Source organism: Apodemus sylvaticus, chromosome 9 (genome assembly GCF_947179515.1).
Source record: "Apodemus sylvaticus chromosome 9, mApoSyl1.1, whole genome shotgun sequence".
Taxonomy (NCBI): domain Eukaryota; kingdom Metazoa; phylum Chordata; class Mammalia; order Rodentia; family Muridae; genus Apodemus; species Apodemus sylvaticus.
The window spans coordinates 49,723,241-49,744,062 of record NC_067480.1 but is presented as its reverse complement, the minus strand read 5'-3'; the positions used below and the strand labels follow the sequence as shown (position 1 = coordinate 49,744,062).

The 20,822-nt window shown below is 39.7% G+C and overlaps 1 protein-coding gene across 1 annotated transcript in view; it reads left to right on the top strand.

Moving 5' to 3' along the window:
- The window catches only part of Adam23 (ADAM metallopeptidase domain 23), a 153,614-nt gene that overhangs the window by 82,062 nt on the left and 50,730 nt on the right, over positions 1-20,822 (top strand). Inside the window, exons 5-11 of the mRNA XM_052193578.1 lie at positions 3,131-3,213; positions 4,788-4,851; positions 8,919-8,991; positions 9,713-9,786; positions 11,577-11,642; positions 17,575-17,646; positions 19,872-20,035. Of these exons, the coding sequence (XP_052049538.1) occupies positions 3,131-3,213; positions 4,788-4,851; positions 8,919-8,991; positions 9,713-9,786; positions 11,577-11,642; positions 17,575-17,646; positions 19,872-20,035 (596 nt within the window). The remainder of the gene's footprint in view (positions 1-3,130; positions 3,214-4,787; positions 4,852-8,918; positions 8,992-9,712; positions 9,787-11,576; positions 11,643-17,574; positions 17,647-19,871; positions 20,036-20,822) is intronic.

The following is a 20,822-nucleotide window of genomic DNA, read 5'->3' as shown; positions in this document are numbered from 1 at the left end:
GTGTGATGGGTGAGGAACATCCACACAGAGACGGAACACAGGACTGCATGGACAGGGAGTTGAATAGGAGTCCATGAAGTCCTCTTAAAAGAGTTAACAGTGGATATAATAGATGCCGGATGCTGGGATTGTATCTGAATTAGCATCCTCAGACACTAGAAGACTCTACAGGCCTCTGAGGTGCCAGGATGAAGTAATGGACAGTTTGGCATGTCTCCCCAACCTGTGGCTCTACGGTGAGGGCTGAAATTGAAGGGTTTACCCTCATGAGTACTTGCTAAACTTATCAGTCATAAATACTTTTTAATAAAGTAGCAGACACTGTATCTCTAACAGGAGAATGGTGGTGGTAACAGTAAATGAGGAAGACAGGGAATGTAAGGTCCAATGTAGAAGGCCAAGAAGGAAAGTCTTTCCACCACTGTTCCGGGAAGTCCTGAATGGTATCTGTCAATGGCACCCAGAAGTCAGTAGGCTGGTCTGAAGCATGGGGGTGGGGACTGCGGCAAACTAAGCATCTTTGTCTTCAAAATAAGCATGCCGCACTGACTTATTAGGAGGAGTTTTAGATCACTGTTAGAGGATAGGGATGCTAATTACATACACAAGCAAAGATACAAAACAATATGTCCCCTCAAATTAAAAATGTAGAAAAACAGAAAGTATAATCAAATGGTAACACCTTCTCAAAAGTCACAACATAAACATCAAATAGCAGCCTAACCCACAAAGGGCCGTGCATATCGAAAGGCAGGAGAGGATTTCATGATCCTGTATTAGGGAGCTACTTTTTTATTTCTTTATGGTTTATTTTAATATCAAATATATATATATATATGTGTGTGTGTGTGTGTGTATAAAACACAAATACATTTGACTATGTTCTTTTATGATTTCTTTCTTTTTTAATTGTATTTTTATATTTAAAACATTTTAAAATTTAAATATATTCGATCATGTTTCCCCTCCCCCGAGTTCTTCCAGAGCCTTTACCCCTCCCTACCCACTCAACTTTAAGTTCTTTCTCAAAAACCTAAATAAACAACAAAGCCAAGAAAACAAGATAAAACACCACCCCAAAAGACAACAACACTAAACTGTAACCAAATAAAAGCAGACAAAAAGTTATGGAGTTCATTATACATTGTTCAACTACTCTGAACATGAGGAGTGGTGATGTACCCACTGAAAAACAAGATAAAAGACCACCCCAAAAGACAACAACAATACTAAACTGTAACTAAATAAAAGCAGACAAAAAGCTATGGAGTTCATTATAGTTGTTCAACTACTCTGAACATGAGGAGTGGTGATGTACCCACTGCCACGCCATGGAGAACAATGATTGTCCCTCTTCCAGCAGGTATAAATGACAGTTCAGTTGTTAACCTTTATTCTAGGGACTAGGGTCTCACTTATTTATTCATTCTTTAAAACAAAATAAGAAAATGAGATATAAGATAAAACAAAAACTATCCATCAGAGTTAGACAAGCTAAATCAATAGAAGGAAAAGAAGAGAAGGAGAAGGAGGAGGAGGAGGAGGAGGAGGAGGAGGAGGAGCAGAACCTGAAGCAGAAGCAGAGGAGGAGGAGGAGGAGAAGGAAGAGGAGGAGGAGGAGGAGGAGGAGCAGGAGCAGAACCTGAAGCAGAAGCAGAGGAGGAGGAGGAGGAGGAGAAGGAGGAGGAGGAGGAGCAGGAGCAGGAGCAGCAGCAGAACCTGAAGCAGAAGCAGAAGCAGAGGAGGAGGAGGAGGAGGAAGGGGGGGAGGAGGAGGGAGAGGAGGAGGAGGAGGAGGAGGAGGAGGAGGAGGAGGAAGAAGAAGAAGAAGAAGAAGAAGAAGAAGAAGAAGAAGAAGAAGAAGAAGAAGAAGAAGAAGAAGAAGAAGAAGAAGAAGAAGAAGAAAGCCCAAGAAAGGGCATAAGAATGAAAACTACTCATGCATACTCAGGAATTTCATACAAGCACTAAACCATAATATAAGCACAAAGGACCTGGTACAGACTCATGCAGGCCCTGTCCATGCTGCTTTAGTGCCTCTGAGTTCATAAGCTCTGTTCATGTAGATTTAAAAGGGCCTTCTGTTTCTTCTTCATGGGCTCTGCGGGGAGGGAGACATCACCTGGAGCTGACTATCCAAGGTCTCTCCCTCTCTGTGGAATGTCTGACAATGCACCTTTATATTTGTTCCCACCTGCAGCAGGAGGAAGCTTCTCTGATGTTGGCTGAACAAGACATTGATCTATAAGTATAGCAGAATATTATTTAGAGTCATTTTATCATTACATGTGTTCCTTTTTTAGATCAGTATTATTTGATTTTACTGTAAGCCCCTGCACTATCTAGTCTCAGATTCTCGATTACCAAAGCAGAATCAAGTATGGGTTCCACTTGGTGGAGTGAGCCTTAAGTCAAGTCTGTTGCTAGTTGGTTCCTCCCACGGCTTTGTGCCACCATTGCCCTAGCATATCTTGCAATTAGAACACCACTCTAGATAAAGGGTTGTGGTTGGCTCGGTGTTTATGTTTCTCTTTTGAGAACATGGAGAGTACCTTAGGAAATTAATTTCTGAAGTGGGGTGAATCTGATAATAGCGGTATAAAGATTCTATTTAAAATGCATATAAACACAAGAAGAGTCATGGTGTGAGAGAGAAGAAACTTCTCTCTCTGTAACCACACCTGTTTGTAATTACTTTTTTGTTGTTGTTTTTGTTTTGTTTTGTTTTTCAAGACAAGGTTTCTCTGTGTAGCCCTGGCTGTCCTGGAACTCACTCTGTAGACCAGGCTGGCCTTGAACTCAGAAATCTCCTGCCTCTGCCTCCCAAGTGCTGGGATTAAAGGTGTGTGCCACCACTGCTCTGCTGTAATTACTTCTAAAATGCATGCTTAAGAAGTGCATGCAGACTTTATTGTTTACATTGGTCTTATTCCCTATAAAGCCCCTTTCTCTTCCATTAAACACATGCAAACTTGTTCTGTTTAATGCTTTTCCAGCCCTATTTTTGACTTCAAATAGGAGTTTCTTGTGTGCATGTGTTCTCATCATTGGAGGCCTCTCTCTACCAAGCTATCAGAAGCAGGGCTATCAGTGTATCACATACAATCAATAAAACATTCTTTGTTTTGTAGGGTGGAGAGCACTGTTACTACCATGGAAGCATCAGAGGTGTCAAGGACTCCAGGGTGGCTCTGTCGACCTGCAATGGACTCCAGTATGTAGGAACCTTCTTGGGTCCTCTGACCTTCAGGCCTGCTCATACCCATTCATTCTATGCAGTTTTTATTTTTCAGATATTTTATATTAGTTACTTCTATGTCAGTGATGTGTTGAGGACTAAATATAGAGCAGTTCTAGAGAACTGCTAGACTTTGCCAAAACTTAGAAATCAAATAAATAATTACATAGATTAGTGATGCCCATTTTGGTTAATTCTTGAGGGAAAGGATGGGGGTGTATTAGTTAGCTTTCTGTTACTGAAACAAAAATCCCTGAGATAATCGACCGATAAGAGAAAAGGACTATTTTCACTCAAGCCTTGGAGGTTTGAATCCATGATGGCTTGACCCCATTACATTGGGCCACTGGTGAGGAACCACATCATTGTGAATTGAATATATGTTGTGCAGCAAAACTGCTCACTGTGTGGAAAGGAGAGCTAGAGAGAGGGAGACTGAAGTCCCACAATACCTCCCACCCCTGCCATGAGTAAAGACTTCTTACAAAGATCATGGTGATTACCTCATGATGATTCCACTGCCTGCCAGGAGTATCACTCTGAGGTGAAATCAGATCCTTAGTAGTGGATCTGTTGAGGCACTTAAGACCCAAACTCTAGCCAGAAGCTTACAGAGTGATTTGGTCTAGTTGACAAAGCACTACAGGAATAGGGCCAAGGTCATCAGTTGGATTAGATCTAAATCTAATTAGGCATTAGCTTGGGATGGATGGGACGGTAAGAGGAACTCATCCATTGTCTGGAGGCAGACTCATTGAAACCATGCATAAACACATTTCAGACCCAAATCAAGTGATACCTAGGATGAAGATATCCTTAGCTTTAGACATGGGATAAAGAGGGTCTAAAAATTCCTTCAAATGTTATTTTAAAAGACTCTCATGTCTCCCCAAGTTAAATGCTTTTTTAAAATGATATACTACTTTATAGGAATTTACAATTTGCAAGTGTAAAGATACTTCTGCTAGCCTCTTCAGAATCAAGATGGTCTTAGAATATTCTTAGACAATGGGGTGTTCAAATTTCTTCTATCCGATATATAATTTGCATAACAAGAAATTTGTGCTAGTTTCATATAGTTCTGAAACAAGCGATTTTTCCCTACCATGTGAGAGCTCTTGTTCCAGATCAATGCTGTCGTTTAAGTTTATTTCTAAAAATGAGTTCTATCTTGAGTATTCAGAGCTTCTGGGCTAATTAATATCCACTTATCAGTGACTGCATTCCATGTGTATTCTTTTGTGATTGGGTTACCTCGGAAAGGGGAAGTAATTTGGAATGTAAACAACGAATATAGAAAATAAAAAAAAATTGAGTTCTATAATGTAGCATTTGCATGCTCTGGGGAAATGCTTTACTCTTTTGTGTTTGCAGGCTGCCTAGTAGAGTCCTTGGAGTTCTGAGACTGTTCTATGCAGCTATTGGGAGTCTGTCTGGGACTGTGTGAAGACTTCTGCTCTTAGGCACTCTTTAATGACACTGTTGAGATACTCATTTGCCTGTTCTCACTATCATATTTGCTGACTCTCCTCCTGTGTCTTGTCTTACAGTGGCATGTTTGAGGATGACACCTTCATGTATATGATCGAGCCACTGGAGCTGACTCATGATGAGGTGGGTCTGTGCCACCAATTTTTTTATGGTATTTGGTTTTTCCAGCATCAAAACCATTTATTCATGTTATGTGATGTCACACTTAGAATGGCACAGTAGGCCCTCATGCCAGTGAGGCCACATCAGAGGTATGATGTGAGCGATTCTGAAGCGACCCCCTTCTTTCCCGTCTTCAGAGGGAACAGGGAGGGCTTTCGTTTTGCATTGGGCAGCCTGGACTTCATTAGAAAAGCCTTCGTTTCTACTTTTTCTTCAGATAATTGTGTAAGAATGTACCTACTTTCTGTTACTAGAAACACTTAGTGGGGGAAATCTGCAGTCTAAACAGTGTCTACGTGACACAACATACAGTTGCAGATGGAGAAGAAAGTAGTGTTTCATCCTGTACGGGACAACGATCGTAACGAGACATCCTGTGTTCCTACCATTCTGTTTACTGACAGCAGTCTTTACAGTCTGATACAGAGTTGTCAATATTATATTGAAAGCTTACTGCATTTTGCATTCATGATAAGATTGATATCCTGAGACTCCTTCCTGATGGGGTTACAAAAAGTCACAGGTGACCTTTCAGATGGTGACATCTGCAGAAGAGAGCAAAGAGCCACCAAGGTGAGGGGAAGTCTTGAGTAAGGCCACAAGGGGATGAGAACATTCCCAGAACTGTGAGGATACAAAGCTCTGGCCTGGGTGAGATTGGCAGGTGAAGACACAGGGAGGTCACACTCGGGGGTGGGGTGGGGGTGGGGGTGGGGAGATCCAGGGAGGGAACTTTAATGAGAAAAAAAAAACATTTTTTCAGAGTGATGATCAGAGTACTGCAGTCATTGGATAGGGAGCAGAAAACAGGTTTGGTGGGGCACACTGGGTCGCCATGCAGCCCAGGCCTCATGAATGTTCTGTGTGTACTGCCATGCCCAGATGGAAACATTAAAAAAAATCTTTCTTTGAAGAAAACAGTAGTCACCGAGACTTAAAATATGCACACACATACATACACACATATATAAACACACACACATAGATAGTATATATTATAATATTCTGTTGATTGATTGATTGATTGATTGATTGATTGTGTGTGTGTGAGTGCTCTGTGTGTTCTGTGTGAGGAGCTCAGCAAAGGGCCTCAGAGCCCTGGGAAGTGGAGTTACAGATGGCTGTGAATAGCCATGTGGGTGCTGGGAACTGAGCTTGGGCCCACTGCAAGGGCAGCAAGACCTCTCAACTGCTGAGCTATCTCACCAACTCTGACATTTAGACTTTTGATAATAAAGGCAGCCTTTATTTTCTTATCTGTATTTGTGTCACATTTATATAAAATATATAACATATCTATATATTTATATAATATACATATTACATAAATGTATATATTTTATTTATAATATAAATATATAATGTACAAATGGAAATAAATTTATATATTTACATATATGTATGTATATATATACACTATATACATATATGTGTGTATATATATATATATATATATATATATATATATATATATAAAACTATGAGGTAACTTTTCAAATTTGAGGCAGAAAACACATTAAATTATACATGGTGATGGCAATATTTGAACAAGCCTGTATGGGTTTTGATGAATAACTTTAAAACTTTCCAGAGAGTGATGACAGTTTAGCCTCGATTAAGACATTTTGATGAGTAAAATATGCTCCCTGTTCCATGGGCAGGCAGATCGTAGCAAAACTGCCAGACAGACATTCAAACATTCAGCAAAACACCAGATTATTGGCTTTGAATAACTGTTCTCTTACCTCCCTCACCAAAGAAACCCCCAAAGGAAAACAGCAACAATAAATCCAAAGTAGTTTTCTAAGCTTTTGCATTTTAACAAAGTGTAAATGGGGTAATTTCCAGTGCATCCATAATAAGACAATTTTTGCAGATGGGGTGAATTCATAAATGTGTTTCAGTGTCTGCTAAACTGCTAAAAGGGTTTATATACATATAAACTCGTATTATCACAATGTTTAAGGAACTGGCGCTTGGTTGCTGGAGCTGTAATTACACTGCTGGGGGCTGATGCTTAGGTGCTTATTATCTCCTCTCCCCTGCCTGCCCGCCTCCGACTGCCTCCCTTTTGTTCTCAGATGGATTTGCTCTCATTCTCCCTGTGGGTGGGGGCAAACCAGCAGAACTCGGATCTTTAATTTAGTTGCAAACATCCTGTTGCAGGTTCAGGGGTGAATATCACTATGCTAGGTATCTTTTCATCTCTTTCCAGAACAAAGAAATGATTAGATAGAATTTGGATTTTGGATGTTTATTATTATTATTATCACTATTATTATTATTATTGATTTTAGCATGCTTGGTAGTAAGTCAAGAGTATGGACAGGATAGTTCCAGTGAGAATTCACATTCTATTGCAAGTAGAAAGCAATTAGCAATATTCTTAATTATAGTTTTCTATCAAATCTAATAAGAAAGGTCTTTTAAAAAGCTTTTATGATTATAAAACTAATATGTTGATTGAGTGTAGTACTATATGCCTGTGATCACAGCTACTCAGGAGACTAAAGCAGAAGGCTTACTTCAAGGCTAATCTGGGGAATTTAGTGAGACCCCATCTCAAAAAACAAAACAAACAAACAAACAAATAAAATAATAACACCAAAACAAAAAACAAACAAACAAGAAACAGAAAACACCTAGGCATTGCTGAGTGGAGCAGAACTAATTTAGTATACATGAGACTCCAGGTTCAATTATCAATGTTGCAAAAGCCCCCAAATCTAGTAACATGGTAAAAAATTTGAAAAGCAAAAATAAACAATTAAATAGTAATTATCCATTATACCATCCCCTAAGATAATTTATCACCTTTTAGGAAATATTCTGCAATTTTTCCTTTGCATATTTTTATATATATTTTAAATAAATCGATTGTTTCATAGCACAACTTAACTCAATTATGTATCTTTCTGAATCTCAGTATTTTTGTTCGTTAAGTAGAAATGTGATGGTTGATCTTGGTTGACAGCTTGGTTCACCCAAGAAGAGAGAAACCTCAGCTGAAGACCTGTCTCCATCAGAATGGCCTGAGGGCATGTCTGTGGGTCGTTTTCTTACTGCTAACTTATGTAGGATGGCCAGACCCACTGTGGGTGGCACCATCCATACACAGGTGGGATAAAATAGGTATCCCTGGGCTGTGTACAAAGATCGCTGAGCATGGCAGAGGAGCAAGCCTCCTCCACGAGCAGCGCCTCCTCCAGGGTCTCTGCTTCAGTTCTTGCCTCTAGGTTCCTGCTTGAGTTCCTGCCCTTATTTTCTTCCATGATGGTTTGTAATCTGCAAGTTGGAATGAACTCTTTTCTTCTCAAGTTTGTTATGGTCAGTGTTTTATCATAGCAACAGAAAGCGACTGGAACAGGGATAGAATACAGACTACATGGATTTCTTTTTGGGGGGGGCGGAGAATAATTTGGACAGTACACACGTAAACAGTGGCTGGCAGAAACTAAGCCCTCAGCACTCAATGCTACGTCCACGTCTCATAATGTAATAAGCCCGTGTAATTTCTGGGTCAAAGGATATGAATATTTTCAAGGTTGCTTAGGGAAATTATTAAAATCTTTCTCAAACCATGTTACCAGTGATGGATGAGTACAGTTGGCCTTGCAGCTGTAATTAACTATGGATGTCATAATTTTTAAATCATTTGTAAGTTGATGAGAAAATTGCAGTTTCATCTTTTCAAATTTTACATTTGAAAAGTATATGGGAGCACCGAGGTTGTCTCATGGTGGTGGACAGGCGTTCCTTTCCTACGCATTTCCCACTCAGGGCTTTGAAAGAAACTGAGATTCAAGAACAAGTGACAGGACAGTGCTTTGATCTGAAGTGGGGCAGTTGGAGGGCTCTTTTTCATTAAAATTAAAGATTCAACAAGGCATACCCTCTTCCTTCTAATGTCTCACGTCCCTGTGTAAGGAAGGATATTAGAAGAAGCACTGCGCAGGCACAGTTGCGTAGAGTCATAGAGGTGTCTTCCTGTCTTACTTATTAATTTCCTGCAATTGTTTTTGTTTCAGAAAAGCACAGGCCGACCACATATAATCCAGAAAACCTTGGCAGGACAATATTCTAAGCAGATGAAGAATCTCAGTAAGTCTTAATTAAAATAGCCGTGATATGTGTGGGGCTGTCTGTAGCGAGGCAGGCTTGTTCAGGAGGGAAATTGGTCTGAGAGCTCGGGTCAGCTGTGTGGGTGGGGAGTGCAGGCTCAGCTGAGCCCTGCGTGGGATGAGGCTTGGAGAATTGCTTCAGTGGAGATGACAAATGAAGCTCCAGGGTGTAGCTGGACTTGGAACCTGAGTGTGGCCAAATGTAAATGATTACTGTGGAGCCAGGCATTAAAGCAGACTTTCTGGTTTGTTCTACCCCAGCCCTTCTGCACTACCTCCCCCATTCACCCTGCCCCTGAAGCATCTTTAGTATGCTGATGTTGGCAAAGGCTCCTTTTGGTTTCCTGCAGGCATGTGATTCTATTCCTATATACTAATGCCCCTAATCCTTCATAATTTATACAAAGTAAATTGGGCACACATAGAGTTCTTAGGCTATTGTTAAACAGTTGTAGGTCAAATAACCGTCTTCTGATTAACCCTGGGCAACTCACATTTTTCACAATGAGAAGAAAATAGCGTTTGAACTGTCTTTGTGAGTGTGAAATGTTGAACAATCAATGCACTGTTTCACTGTAGGCTATTTGGGCTCGGTGATGACATTCATTATTAATGGCACTGTGCCTTCGTGTAATATTTGAAGACTATTCTCAATGGAACGCTGTCCGCATCCATTTGATGTTAATTTCCCTCTTACACAGGCACAGATGGCAGTGACCAGTGGCCTTTGCTACCTGAATTACAGTGGCTAAGAAGAAGGAAAAGAGCAGTCAATGTGAGTGTGGCCTCAGGCAAGGCTCCCTCCCACTCTCCACTCCATCTAAACTTTCCCCTTCAAAACAAAGGCAGCAAAGAGAAGCTCTATCTCTTGAGGATTTCCAGCACAACAGAATTTTTATTCTTCTCTCCCTGTTAAGGATCCAAACTGATTAGAGTGTCCTGTGAATCCTGATGTCATGGTAAAAAGTGTTCTTTTAGTTCTGTCTTCAATGTGTTTTTCTTAGGGAAGTTGGAGGACATTTTCCCCCCTATGAAAAAGCACTGTAAGGGCTGGTAAGAGGGTTAGGTAGGTGACACTTGCTACCCTGAACCTCATCCTTGGGACCGCCTGGCGGAAGGAAGGAGAGAACAGATTCTAATAGTTGATCTCTAGCTTCCCCATGTTTTCAACCCTCCCCATACAACCAAACCAAACCAAACCAAACCAAACCAAACCAAACCAAACCAAACCAAACCAAACTAAACTAAACCAAACCAAACCAAACCAAATCAAACCAAGCCAAAAGATACAAACAAATAATAAAGAGACTGCACCACAGCTTTAAAGATAATCTGGCTTATACAATGTCATTTAGAACATTTCTGTTAAAAAAAATATTGGCTAATCAAGTTTATTTGTATTTCTTACAAAGGAAAAACTCTATTTTACCAAACTGAAACTGAATGTGTTTTTCAGACCAGAATGATACTATGTCATTCCTCTATTGGCAGTATGGCAGTGGCTAAATAAAAGTCATGAGGACTGCATAACCAGTAACTGTTGCATGCTTTTTTATGACTGATAAACACACAGGAACATTGTAACTAAATACATAGTAGATTAGAAGGCTGTAGATTGGGACTGTTTAGTAATTACATGGTGAATGCCATGTAACCAAGAATTAATTCTATTGCTTATAGGTTACATAGTAATTCACTAGATGACTTAATGAGTAATTATAGCACAAATTATACATTTTAGATAATACTTAGTTGAATGTATTGTGTGTATGTGTGTGTTAAATGAATTAGACCCCCCAGTGATCTGAAAGTTAGTTCAAGTTTGAATCATCTTCTTGCACAGTGTACATTGCCATTATGGTAATCACGGATACAAATCTTATGTTTACTTAATTAGAACTCTGTGCTTACTCTGGAAGATGCAGTTGGCTTACTTGACTTTCCTTTCACTACAGTCTACCCCGTACCTAACTGTTACTCAGTACACAATGAGGAAGCACGGTCATCATTACCTCTTCAGCTGTGAGAGGATACGTGTGACTGAGAAGTAAAATAGTCTTTATTCCTAAAGTGTTATCTGTCAGTGTTTGTTCCTTGTGAGGGACTGGAAATTGGAACTCTGTCAGATGCCTTTTATTCCAGACCTCTAATTCTTATTGACCACCCTGATGTGATTTCGGAGATGCCTGCTGTTCTCTTGAGATGAATTTAAAGTGAATTCCCTTTGACATTTTAAGTAAATGTGAATATTTTATCATTATTACCATAGAAAAGGAAATTTATTTATTTTTAGGTATCATGCCATGCCTTTTTCTTTAGAGAAATTTTACATGGAAAACCACACAGAAACCCTATGACCTATTTCTCATTTTGGTGAGTGGAGATAGTGACACTGTGTTTCTCTAGCTTCTTTGTTCAGTGACACTTTACGGTCACATATGAGCATTTGCTTTACCGGGCATTTGGGTATCTATTCAATAGGCAGTGAAGAGTCCTGAAACTCAAGGCTTTAGAGATACTTTCTATCAACCCCTGTTCTAACCATGCATTTTTAATTTTCTTTAGCCATCGCGTGGTGTGTTTGAAGAAATGAAGTATTTGGAGCTTATGATTGTTAACGATCACAAGACGGTAAGAACATAGGATTGTAGCTGTCTTAGTTACTGTTCGATTGCTGTGAAGAGACACTATGACCAAGGCAACTTTTAAAAGAAAGCATTTAATTGGGGCCTTGCTTACAGCTTCAGAGGGTGAGTCCATGATCAACATGGGCGGGTAGTGTAATGCAGCAGCAGCAGGCAAGCATGGTGCTAGAGCAGTAGAGGCTGAGATGGATGGACAGACAGGAGAGAGAGAGAGAGAGAGAGAGAGAGAGAGAGAGAGAGAGAGAGAGAGAGAGAGAGAGAGGGAGGAAGGGCCGGCATGGGCCCACCCCCAGTGACCATCTCTTCCAAAGAGCTCATACATCCTAATCCTTCCCAAAGCAGTTCCTCCAGCTAAAGACCAGGCATTCACAGATGTGAGCCTATGGGGCCACTCTCATGTAGCCAGCACAGAAGCCCGATAGCTTGTTAAACATTTTACTTTGAGTTAACTATTATTCATAACTTAATAAAGTCCAGATGTTTAGACACAATCATTTGGTGGTTCTAAATGAGCGCCGTGTTTTTAGGTGAAGAAGAGACAGTGACTTTATGGAATTTTGACAGCTCCAAAATTACCTCTTTAATAGAGATTTATAACAGGCAGATTTACCAATACCATGTTTTTCACTTGTCCACATTTAAAATCCCTCTTGTGCTCTACCTGTCACACCTGTGTGCTTGACCACTGGTTCACTATTCTATCCCATGCTTTTGTTATGAAAACGAAATCATTCCTGAGGCTCTGGGTTCCATTCCCCCTTCCCCCAACCCCCCAACCCCGCACTGAACATACAAACAAACAAATGAAATATATATCTAAAGAGACTGTTTTAAAGGAGTGGGGGTTTTTTGTTTGTTTGTTTGTTTTTTTACTAAATATTGATAATATAAACAGCGCTGTGTTCCACCTGTGGGAGTAACACGCGCTGCACTCCGGTGATGCTCAAGAGAAGTGTGGACAGAAACACCATACTCTCCTGTGTCTGTTCCCTGCCTAGCCACTCCCACTGTCAGTCAGCACTTGCGCATCCTGGGTTGAGGCTGTGCGCTTCTGTGCTTGGTCCTCGTGGTGTGCTGGCAACCTCTCAGATACACTTCTCCAGCGCTAGCTCATCTCTGGTGAAGGTGTGAAGTGAGACCATTAACTGAAGCTAGGCATGGATGTGGACAAGTGGTTCTTTTGAGCCTTTTGCGTTTGTCCCCACCATGGCCACAATCCCAATCTCATTAGACCAGTGATTATTTTGTCACAGCTATGCAGTTTAATTCTAAAACTTGCTCATTAAGAATAGTTGATTTTATAGTGGAGTTGTATTTTTAAAGACTCCATGATTAAAAGTCAGATATGGGTAAAACCCTTATAACATATTAGAATACAATTTTAGGCTTCATTAAGTCCTTGTTATTTTAAGGAAATCAAAGTTAGTGAACTATATGATGAAATTGTATTTTGAACTAAATTGACAATATGAAATTCCAATCAGCTTAGTTTGCTCAGAGAAATACTTGAAACTGTATATTACAAAAGGTTTAATATATATTTAAAAGTTTGTTTGAGTCTTTTACTTTATTAGATATTTAAACTAATTACCATTAGTTACTAAGTAATAATTCAATTGTGTTGAAAATTATTTTCCCACCTGTGGAATTCTTTTTATTTTTTGTAGACAGACTTAACTTTCTGTATCAGCCTTTAAATAACTTTCTTGAGATATAAGAATAAGGAGGAACTTTTTTTGGGGGGGAATTACATATAACTTCTCTGTTAAGGAAAACCAAATAAATGTTCAGGTGGCAACTTGCACCTGAAAGGCTTAAATCTAAGTTTCTGATGGGCATTGGTGAGGCTGTCTTCATCTGAACTGCTTTTCTGCCTGAGAATTTTCCAACTACTTTTCAAATCCAATGATTGTAGCAAGTTGTGAAATTATGTCTTTAAAAGCCTGAGCTTTTTCTAACATTCATTATATAAATCTTGTAATGTATAGATAACTATACCTTATCTATACACAATATGTATCTGTATACAACATTGTTGAACATGCAAAGTGCAGTTCTTCCAGATAAGTAGTTGAAAACATTATTTTATTTACTATTAGTGTGAGTGTGTGTGAGTGTGAGTGTGTGTGTGTGTGTGTGTGTGTGTGTGTGTGTGAGAGAGAGAGAGAGAGAGAGAGAGAGAGAGAGAGAGAGATGGGGAGCACAGGTGAGAAAATGCACAAAACAGTGCCACAGTATACCAATTGTACAAATAATGCAATAGTACCATTTTCAAAAATATGTTCTCTGAAGAGAGAAAACTTTATTTGCTCATAACACCTATTTTGTGATAAAAATCATCTTACTTGGGGTACTGTATCTTTTAATTTAAGTTGTTTTAAACATTTATTTAAACATCAATTTATTATTGTGCATATGTGTGTCTGATGTGTATAGTTGTAGCCATTCATAGTGTGGAGGTCAGAGGTCAGAGGTCAGAGTTATTGAGCCCCTTGTTTCTGCTATGCTGTTCTTCAGGCTGGCTAGTGATTCTATCTCCATTTCCCTTCCCATCTGAGCATCCAGGTGCTGGGGTTGCAGAGACATGCCACCACCTCGGGCTTTTCTTTTTAATATGGGTTAAACAATTGCATCAGCCTTGCCTGGCAAGTGCTTTTTCCCACCAAACCACTCACCAGCCCACATCTTCTAATTAAAAAAGAAATCCAAGTTTTTAAATGAACAGCATTTGATTTCATTATAGTATAGCGAATGAAAACTGAGCATGATATTTTAATGATACATTTTGGGGAATTGGATTTTAAAAATGCAAACAAACAAATAACAAACCTTGATTTTTTGAATGGTGATAATGCCTAAGATAGAATAAAACTACTGGGGAGTTTCTAGCATTTAAAGAATCATTATTTTTGGGCTAAATAATCCCTTTGCCATAAAACCAGATTACATTCGGTCCTATAGTCGTATCAAATAAATATTCATTTTTAAGACCCATCATTAGCATTGAGAAAAGCCCCCCCTTTTCAGGTAATCTTTCTATAAGATGAAGTTTTAAAATATTATCGCTGCAAAGATGCAATAAACTACATGCAATGCAGTGGCTAAAGAGCAGAACACCTCGGTACTGCGAGCAGCCGGAGCTAGGATAAGTGAATACGTCAATTTCCAGTGCCTGGAGATTTGCTGCTGGGCTTTAGCATAATCATCCCACCGAGGAGCCCCATCTCGAGGTGTTTGCACTGTACGAGCCAGCGGGGTTTTATAATTCTTACCTTTGGGTTGAAAATAAGGTTCAGCTTTAATTGTTTTCAAAAGGGCACATTTCTTAAGGGGCCCATTTATCCAGGAGGTGAAAGCCAATTTGCAGGCTTAAATGGAAATGGTTTTCAGTGATCAGAAAATGTGAAGGTAAGTTTTATCATAAATGGAGCTCGCACATTTTTCTTTATTTGCCAAATTAGTTCTCATTCATGCAGGAAATGGAAACATTTTGCCTGCATTTGCATTCGAGCTTCCCTCTCTAATATTGGCCGCCTGAAAAATTGCACCTCTCGTGTTTTGAACAAGCAGCCCAATTATCAGAGGCTTTCAATTAGAAAGAAAAAAAATCTCTCAAATTTGTAGAAAGCATCTTGGTAGCTAGCTGGCAGAACCTAATTTGTGAGCAATTATAGCTTGATAAAAGTCTGCAAACATTTCTTTGAGCTGCTTAAGCTAAAAATAAATATTAAAAACTGCCTAATAAAAATTGGTTGAGAAATTTTAAAGTGCATGTAAAGCAAGTGTTTTGCTTGCATTACTGCTGCGTTATTAAATATGAACCAATAAGGTGCAAATCAGCAATGACTCAAATATTTTTTTCAATTAAAACCTCATTTGGTTTTCCTTATTTAAAATACCACTGTAGTTTTTAATGGACCAAACAAATTACAGATTTTCATCAATAATCCTGACTTGTTGGGGAGAGCTATATAATAAGCAATAGTTTATAATTATTTCATAAGAATTATTAACTGAGTAAGTTAATTTCTTCTTCTAGCCCAGAGTAGGACAAACATTGGTTTCAGCCCCATAATCCCAGATATTTGAGGATGATAAAGCTCACTTCGTGGAGATGTGAGGAGTGGATATTTGTTCTGCGGGGGACATAGTTTCTCATAGAGCCTGAGTACCCAGCAAGTGGAGCTTCCAATTAATAGAAAGTGTTGTTTATGGGGCTAGAAACTCAAGATTTTCTGCTTATTAATAAAGTACACAGAGCTTCCTCCGTAGCTTTGTTCTGCCCTCCCTTCCTCTCTTACCAACACAGATGACCACCATCACAACCACCACCACCACCACCACCACCACCACCACCACCACCACCACCACCACCATCACCACCATCATCATCTGAGAGTGGTTTCTGTGACAAAGTGATTCTTCTCTCTGCTATTATAATTGTTAAATATCTGACGCCTTAGATCCCGTTTGGGAACTTGGCTCAGGGCTCTGTTGCATGCTCTCTTCCTGATTGACAACTTTCAGTTTCAAGCTCTAAGTAGGATCGTGACTTAAGGTCTCTGATCCCTTACTTTAGAGCTTTAGACTTCTGAGTTCCATCCTGTGAACTTGGTGTCTTTTCTTTGGTACTGAATAGATAGCTCACATTTGGTACGTCTAAATCACAGTTCAAAGTTACTGGACTGGTTCCAAAGTGTCTTTTGAAATTCATGTGTTAGGAACTGTTCTCAAATTCACATGGTGGTGGTATTCAGAGGTAGGGACTCTGAGAAGGACTTAGGATTATGTGAAGAGAAAAAAATGTGATTTTTATTGTATATTAAATATTCTTAATCTTTCTGAAAGATAGGATTGATTTAATAAGTATAGTTGAAGACAAACCATGTTTTTCTTTTTCCTCATGGTTATAGAAAGAACAACAGCCTCATGGCACAGTGTAGGGCATGGTGTTCCTGCACTTGACTTAAGCTTTCAAATGTCTCTTCTTCAACATATGTTGAGCAAAGTGTCTGACTCCTTGATAAAAACCCAGGCCCTTAGTGGGGAGTTCCGCCCAGTGGCGGCGCACTCACTGTACAGTCGTGGAGTATGAAGTCTTAGACTGTGTCTCCTCCAAACAGCAACCTCTCCCTAACCCAAACCAATGTCCCTAGATCTTTTGTTCTGTTCTTGAGATTTATTTTCAGGTCCTTAACTCTTTCCTAAGCAGTTTCCCAAGTGCTGGTGTACACCTCAGCTCCAAGCCCACAGATTGACATAGAGAACAATTTTGATAGGTTTTCTTAAATAGTTTTACACAGTCATTATTTTCTGGCATACTTCATTTTCTTTTTTGACTCCTTTTTGGCTTTGGTTATCTAGAATAAAGGCTTGCTCTAGGAGTGGCATCCTCAATGGGAAATTTACTAAATGCAGAATAAATACACCCTGTCATGGAGTGCTACATACTACATGACAAGAGATGATCTTGACTTGTGCTTGGCCTTGAGTTTAAAGTGAGGAAGTTGTCCAGATGAGACTAGTTTTTGGTCTAAGCCCTTTGTTAATGGTAAAGATTCATTTTTATGAAAGCAAAAGAACCGAATAGTATCTGTTAAGACTGAATTAAAAGTTGACTTCGAGGGAGAGAATTTCTGTGTATACAACTATAGGCTCCTTCAGGTCGTGGAACATATTCTAGAATTTTGATGCCTGGGTTTGTAAGGAGAGGAAAAAGACAAACACATAACAAACAAACAAACAAAAGCCAAAAGCATCACTGTGTCCAACTTGGCGCAAACCAATTTCTGATCTTTTGAGCCACGTTTCTAGCATATTGCAGAAGTTTCTGTTTATATGAAAATTTTGACATTGAGGACAATTAGGATTTGGAAGTGACTGGTCCATCTTTTTTTTCCCTCCCCCCCCCTCCACAGTATAAGAAGCACCGCTCTTCTCACGCACATACCAACAACTTCGCAAAGTCTGTGGTCAACCTTGTAGATTCTGTAAGTAGCCCGGGTTCTTTGAAATTTCTTTTTGTTAATCCAAAAGGCCCGCTTCATATCTCTTTCTCTACACTCGGTGATAATGTTGGCTATTTCTTGGATGAAATGAAAAAAAAATGTACTGATACATTCCCCTGGAGAAGAAACTGTTAGAAGGAGAGCTTTGTAAGAAAATGCTCTCTGAGCTTCAGGATTCTCAGACTTTCCAAGAAGCTTTAGCACTGTCTCTTTCTTCTAAGCATATTGACTTTCATTAATTATCATTTTAATTCTACGTATCTGTGGGGTGCAGTGATATAATTTGATACATGTGTACGGTATCTAATGAGCAAATCAGAGTAGCTAGCCTCACCACCTCCTTAAACAGTGAGAAATTTTTATTAACCTGCAGTAATTGTATAGCATTGCCTCTGTTATTACCAGAGTCCATGGGGGATAAAGTGCAACGGAGAAAGACCGTAAGGCCTGGAAATTATTCTCAGTAAATGAGGCTTTATTAATAACTACTTGAGCTTTTCCTAAATATTTTGCGTAAGTAGAGAAGTCCTAATGGATTGAGGCAGCGTGTGCTAAGAGGATTTAGATAGATGAAAATCTCAAGGCTGTGGATTTATTATCTTAGTTCTCCCAGGCTGGAATGCTTCAGACTTACTTTCTAGTATTCTGGGTGATAGAATTAGGTGTCATTGCCACATAAAATAATTTAGAACAATGAAATGTCTTCTTTCTTCAGAGGGGTGTGACCCTACATATCCTCACTATTAACATTCTTTCTCCCTCGTGCCACTTCATAAATTCCAAAGAATGATCGATTAGATTTTCGTCATGTTCCCTGCCTTAGGTTGCAACCACCCAGGGCTGGATTTCATACATTATATTCCAATAAATAATTAATTCAGTTGCACATATTAATTTATATATTCTGATGTGAAGTGCTACTTTGTTAAGCTAAATATATTTCTTTTATCTTGTATTTATTGTATGGTCCCTCTTAACTGTGAAAAAAAATCTTTTTTTTTATAAATTGCCAAGCATCTAAATGCTACTCACTCTGAAGATCTGCCTTTTAAACAGCCCCAAACCACCCGTCATGTAAATATTCATAACATATTTTGTGCTCCTAGCATATGTTATGTGCCTCATAGGCACAGCTGACAAAATTGTAATATGAGTTGATGTGCATAGAATATGTAATATAAAATTAAGGTTGAACCCCTGAGAGCCGGTTTACATCTGCCTTATTACTTTTCTTTAATTTCAGCTCTTGTCAATCTGCTCACAGGAAAGCTATAACTGGATATGGAAAAGAGAATCTTAAATACATCTTCTCCCATGCAAAAGCTATTTATTAGACAGCATCTCTGCATTAGTCATTTTTGTGTGATTGAATAAAATCATTCTTTGCAAAATTTAATTTTTAGTTTATGTTATATTTATAAAATCCTGGAGCTGATTGTTCATTGCAGAAATATATTACACTTAACTCATTTTTTGTGTAAAGCCATTATAGCTTCAATTTGATGCTAATTTCTTTATTGACTGTCTTCAAAGACTGTTCATTTGTTTTTCTTAGATAGCTTAAAAGTGAGGCAACTTGGCAGTTCTCGTTGAAGTTGCTTAATTCCGTGAGTTATTTATTTGGCCCAAAGTACTGAGAACTGAAGAATAACAGGATGTGTGTGAGTGATGCCACTCTGAAGTGAGAGTGAGATTGGTGACTCAAATTTGTGCCCCCCCAACCCCGCACTTGGCCTCAGCTCTGTGATTCTCTCTGAGAGTTATTATATTGTGTAGCAGGGCAGCTGTACTGTTTGATGAACTGTCCCAAGCCTGCAGGTTATATTACACTTAGAGTCTCTATGTCATGCTCCAGCTTGTTGTCTCCTATGGGGTTTGGAAAGGTTATTTTGCTGAACCCTGTTGACAGTGCAGGTCCTGACTTGAGAACCTTGACATCCCTACATTCTCATAATCTACCGGGCAACTGAAAATGCTGAGGTGGGGGTGGGGATGATCTTGAAGGAGAGCGGAGAATACAGAGTCGTGTGATTTTTCGTCTTTATTTTGACTCTGGGGAAAGAAAGCAGAAGCAGATTCTGTATGATTAGCTAATTCTGACCCCGTGTTCTCTCCCCTCCCCCACCTCCCTTCCGCTGACTGACTCACTGATTGTGCATGTTTGACCCAGTGTTTTCCTCCTGCACCTGTCCTGTTGTATACCCTAGATTTACAAGGAACAGCTCAACACCAGGGTGGTCCTGGTGGCCGTAGAGACCTGGACCGAGAAGGATCCGATCGACATCACCATCAACCCGGTGCAGCTGCTTCATGAGTTCTCCAAGTACAGGCAGCGCATCAAACAGCACGCCGACGCCGTCCACCTCATCTCGTACGTGTTCCTTCAGGCTCTCACCGCGGTTTTGGCTTGACGTTTACCCTTAGTCCCTTATTGTATCAGCTAGCTCACATACCAGGGGGCAGTGACTTCTACAGAGTAGCCCTTGGTCCTCTTCTTTATTTATAGAGGTGAAATGCCAGGGCTGGGACACTGTACTTCCATGGCCTCCAGCTCTACTGTCCAAGCACAGAGCTATCCTTAAGGTCAAATCACAACCCAAGGTGCCCCTGGCACTGTTGCCTTCCCTACAGGCGGCAGGAATGCTTTGCTTGGACAGAGGCAAGAGGGCGCGCACCTCCTGTAAGATCAACACCTGTAAAACAGGTTTCCTGAAGGCTCCTGTGCATTTGCTTCGCACAAGTTGGCCAGATCATCGTCATGTGACCACACCTAGCCATAGGAAGTCCAGAAAACGCCTTTTTAGACAACCATTGAAGGCAGGTGTGTTTCTGTCACTAAGGAAGAGGGTTGTCCTCTCTTCTCACTCTTCCCCTTAACCCATCATGGCCGTTTTCCAATCTCCCACCTTGGTTCTGTCCTGTAGTCAAACCAAGCAACACATTCCCTCCCTCTGTCTCACCTTTACCCTGTACCCACCTCCTCTTTCAGCCGTTATCAATTTATAATAGTCAGCAATAGATATTCCTTAGTAGAAAAAGAGTCAATGTGTTTATAGATGGAAATCTATTTAAATACAGGTTGGTTTGTTTTTTAAATTCCCTGTTGGGAGTGGCTCTTAGGGTGTCTGGTGTGGGAAAATTCATGTTTTAGGAGTGTT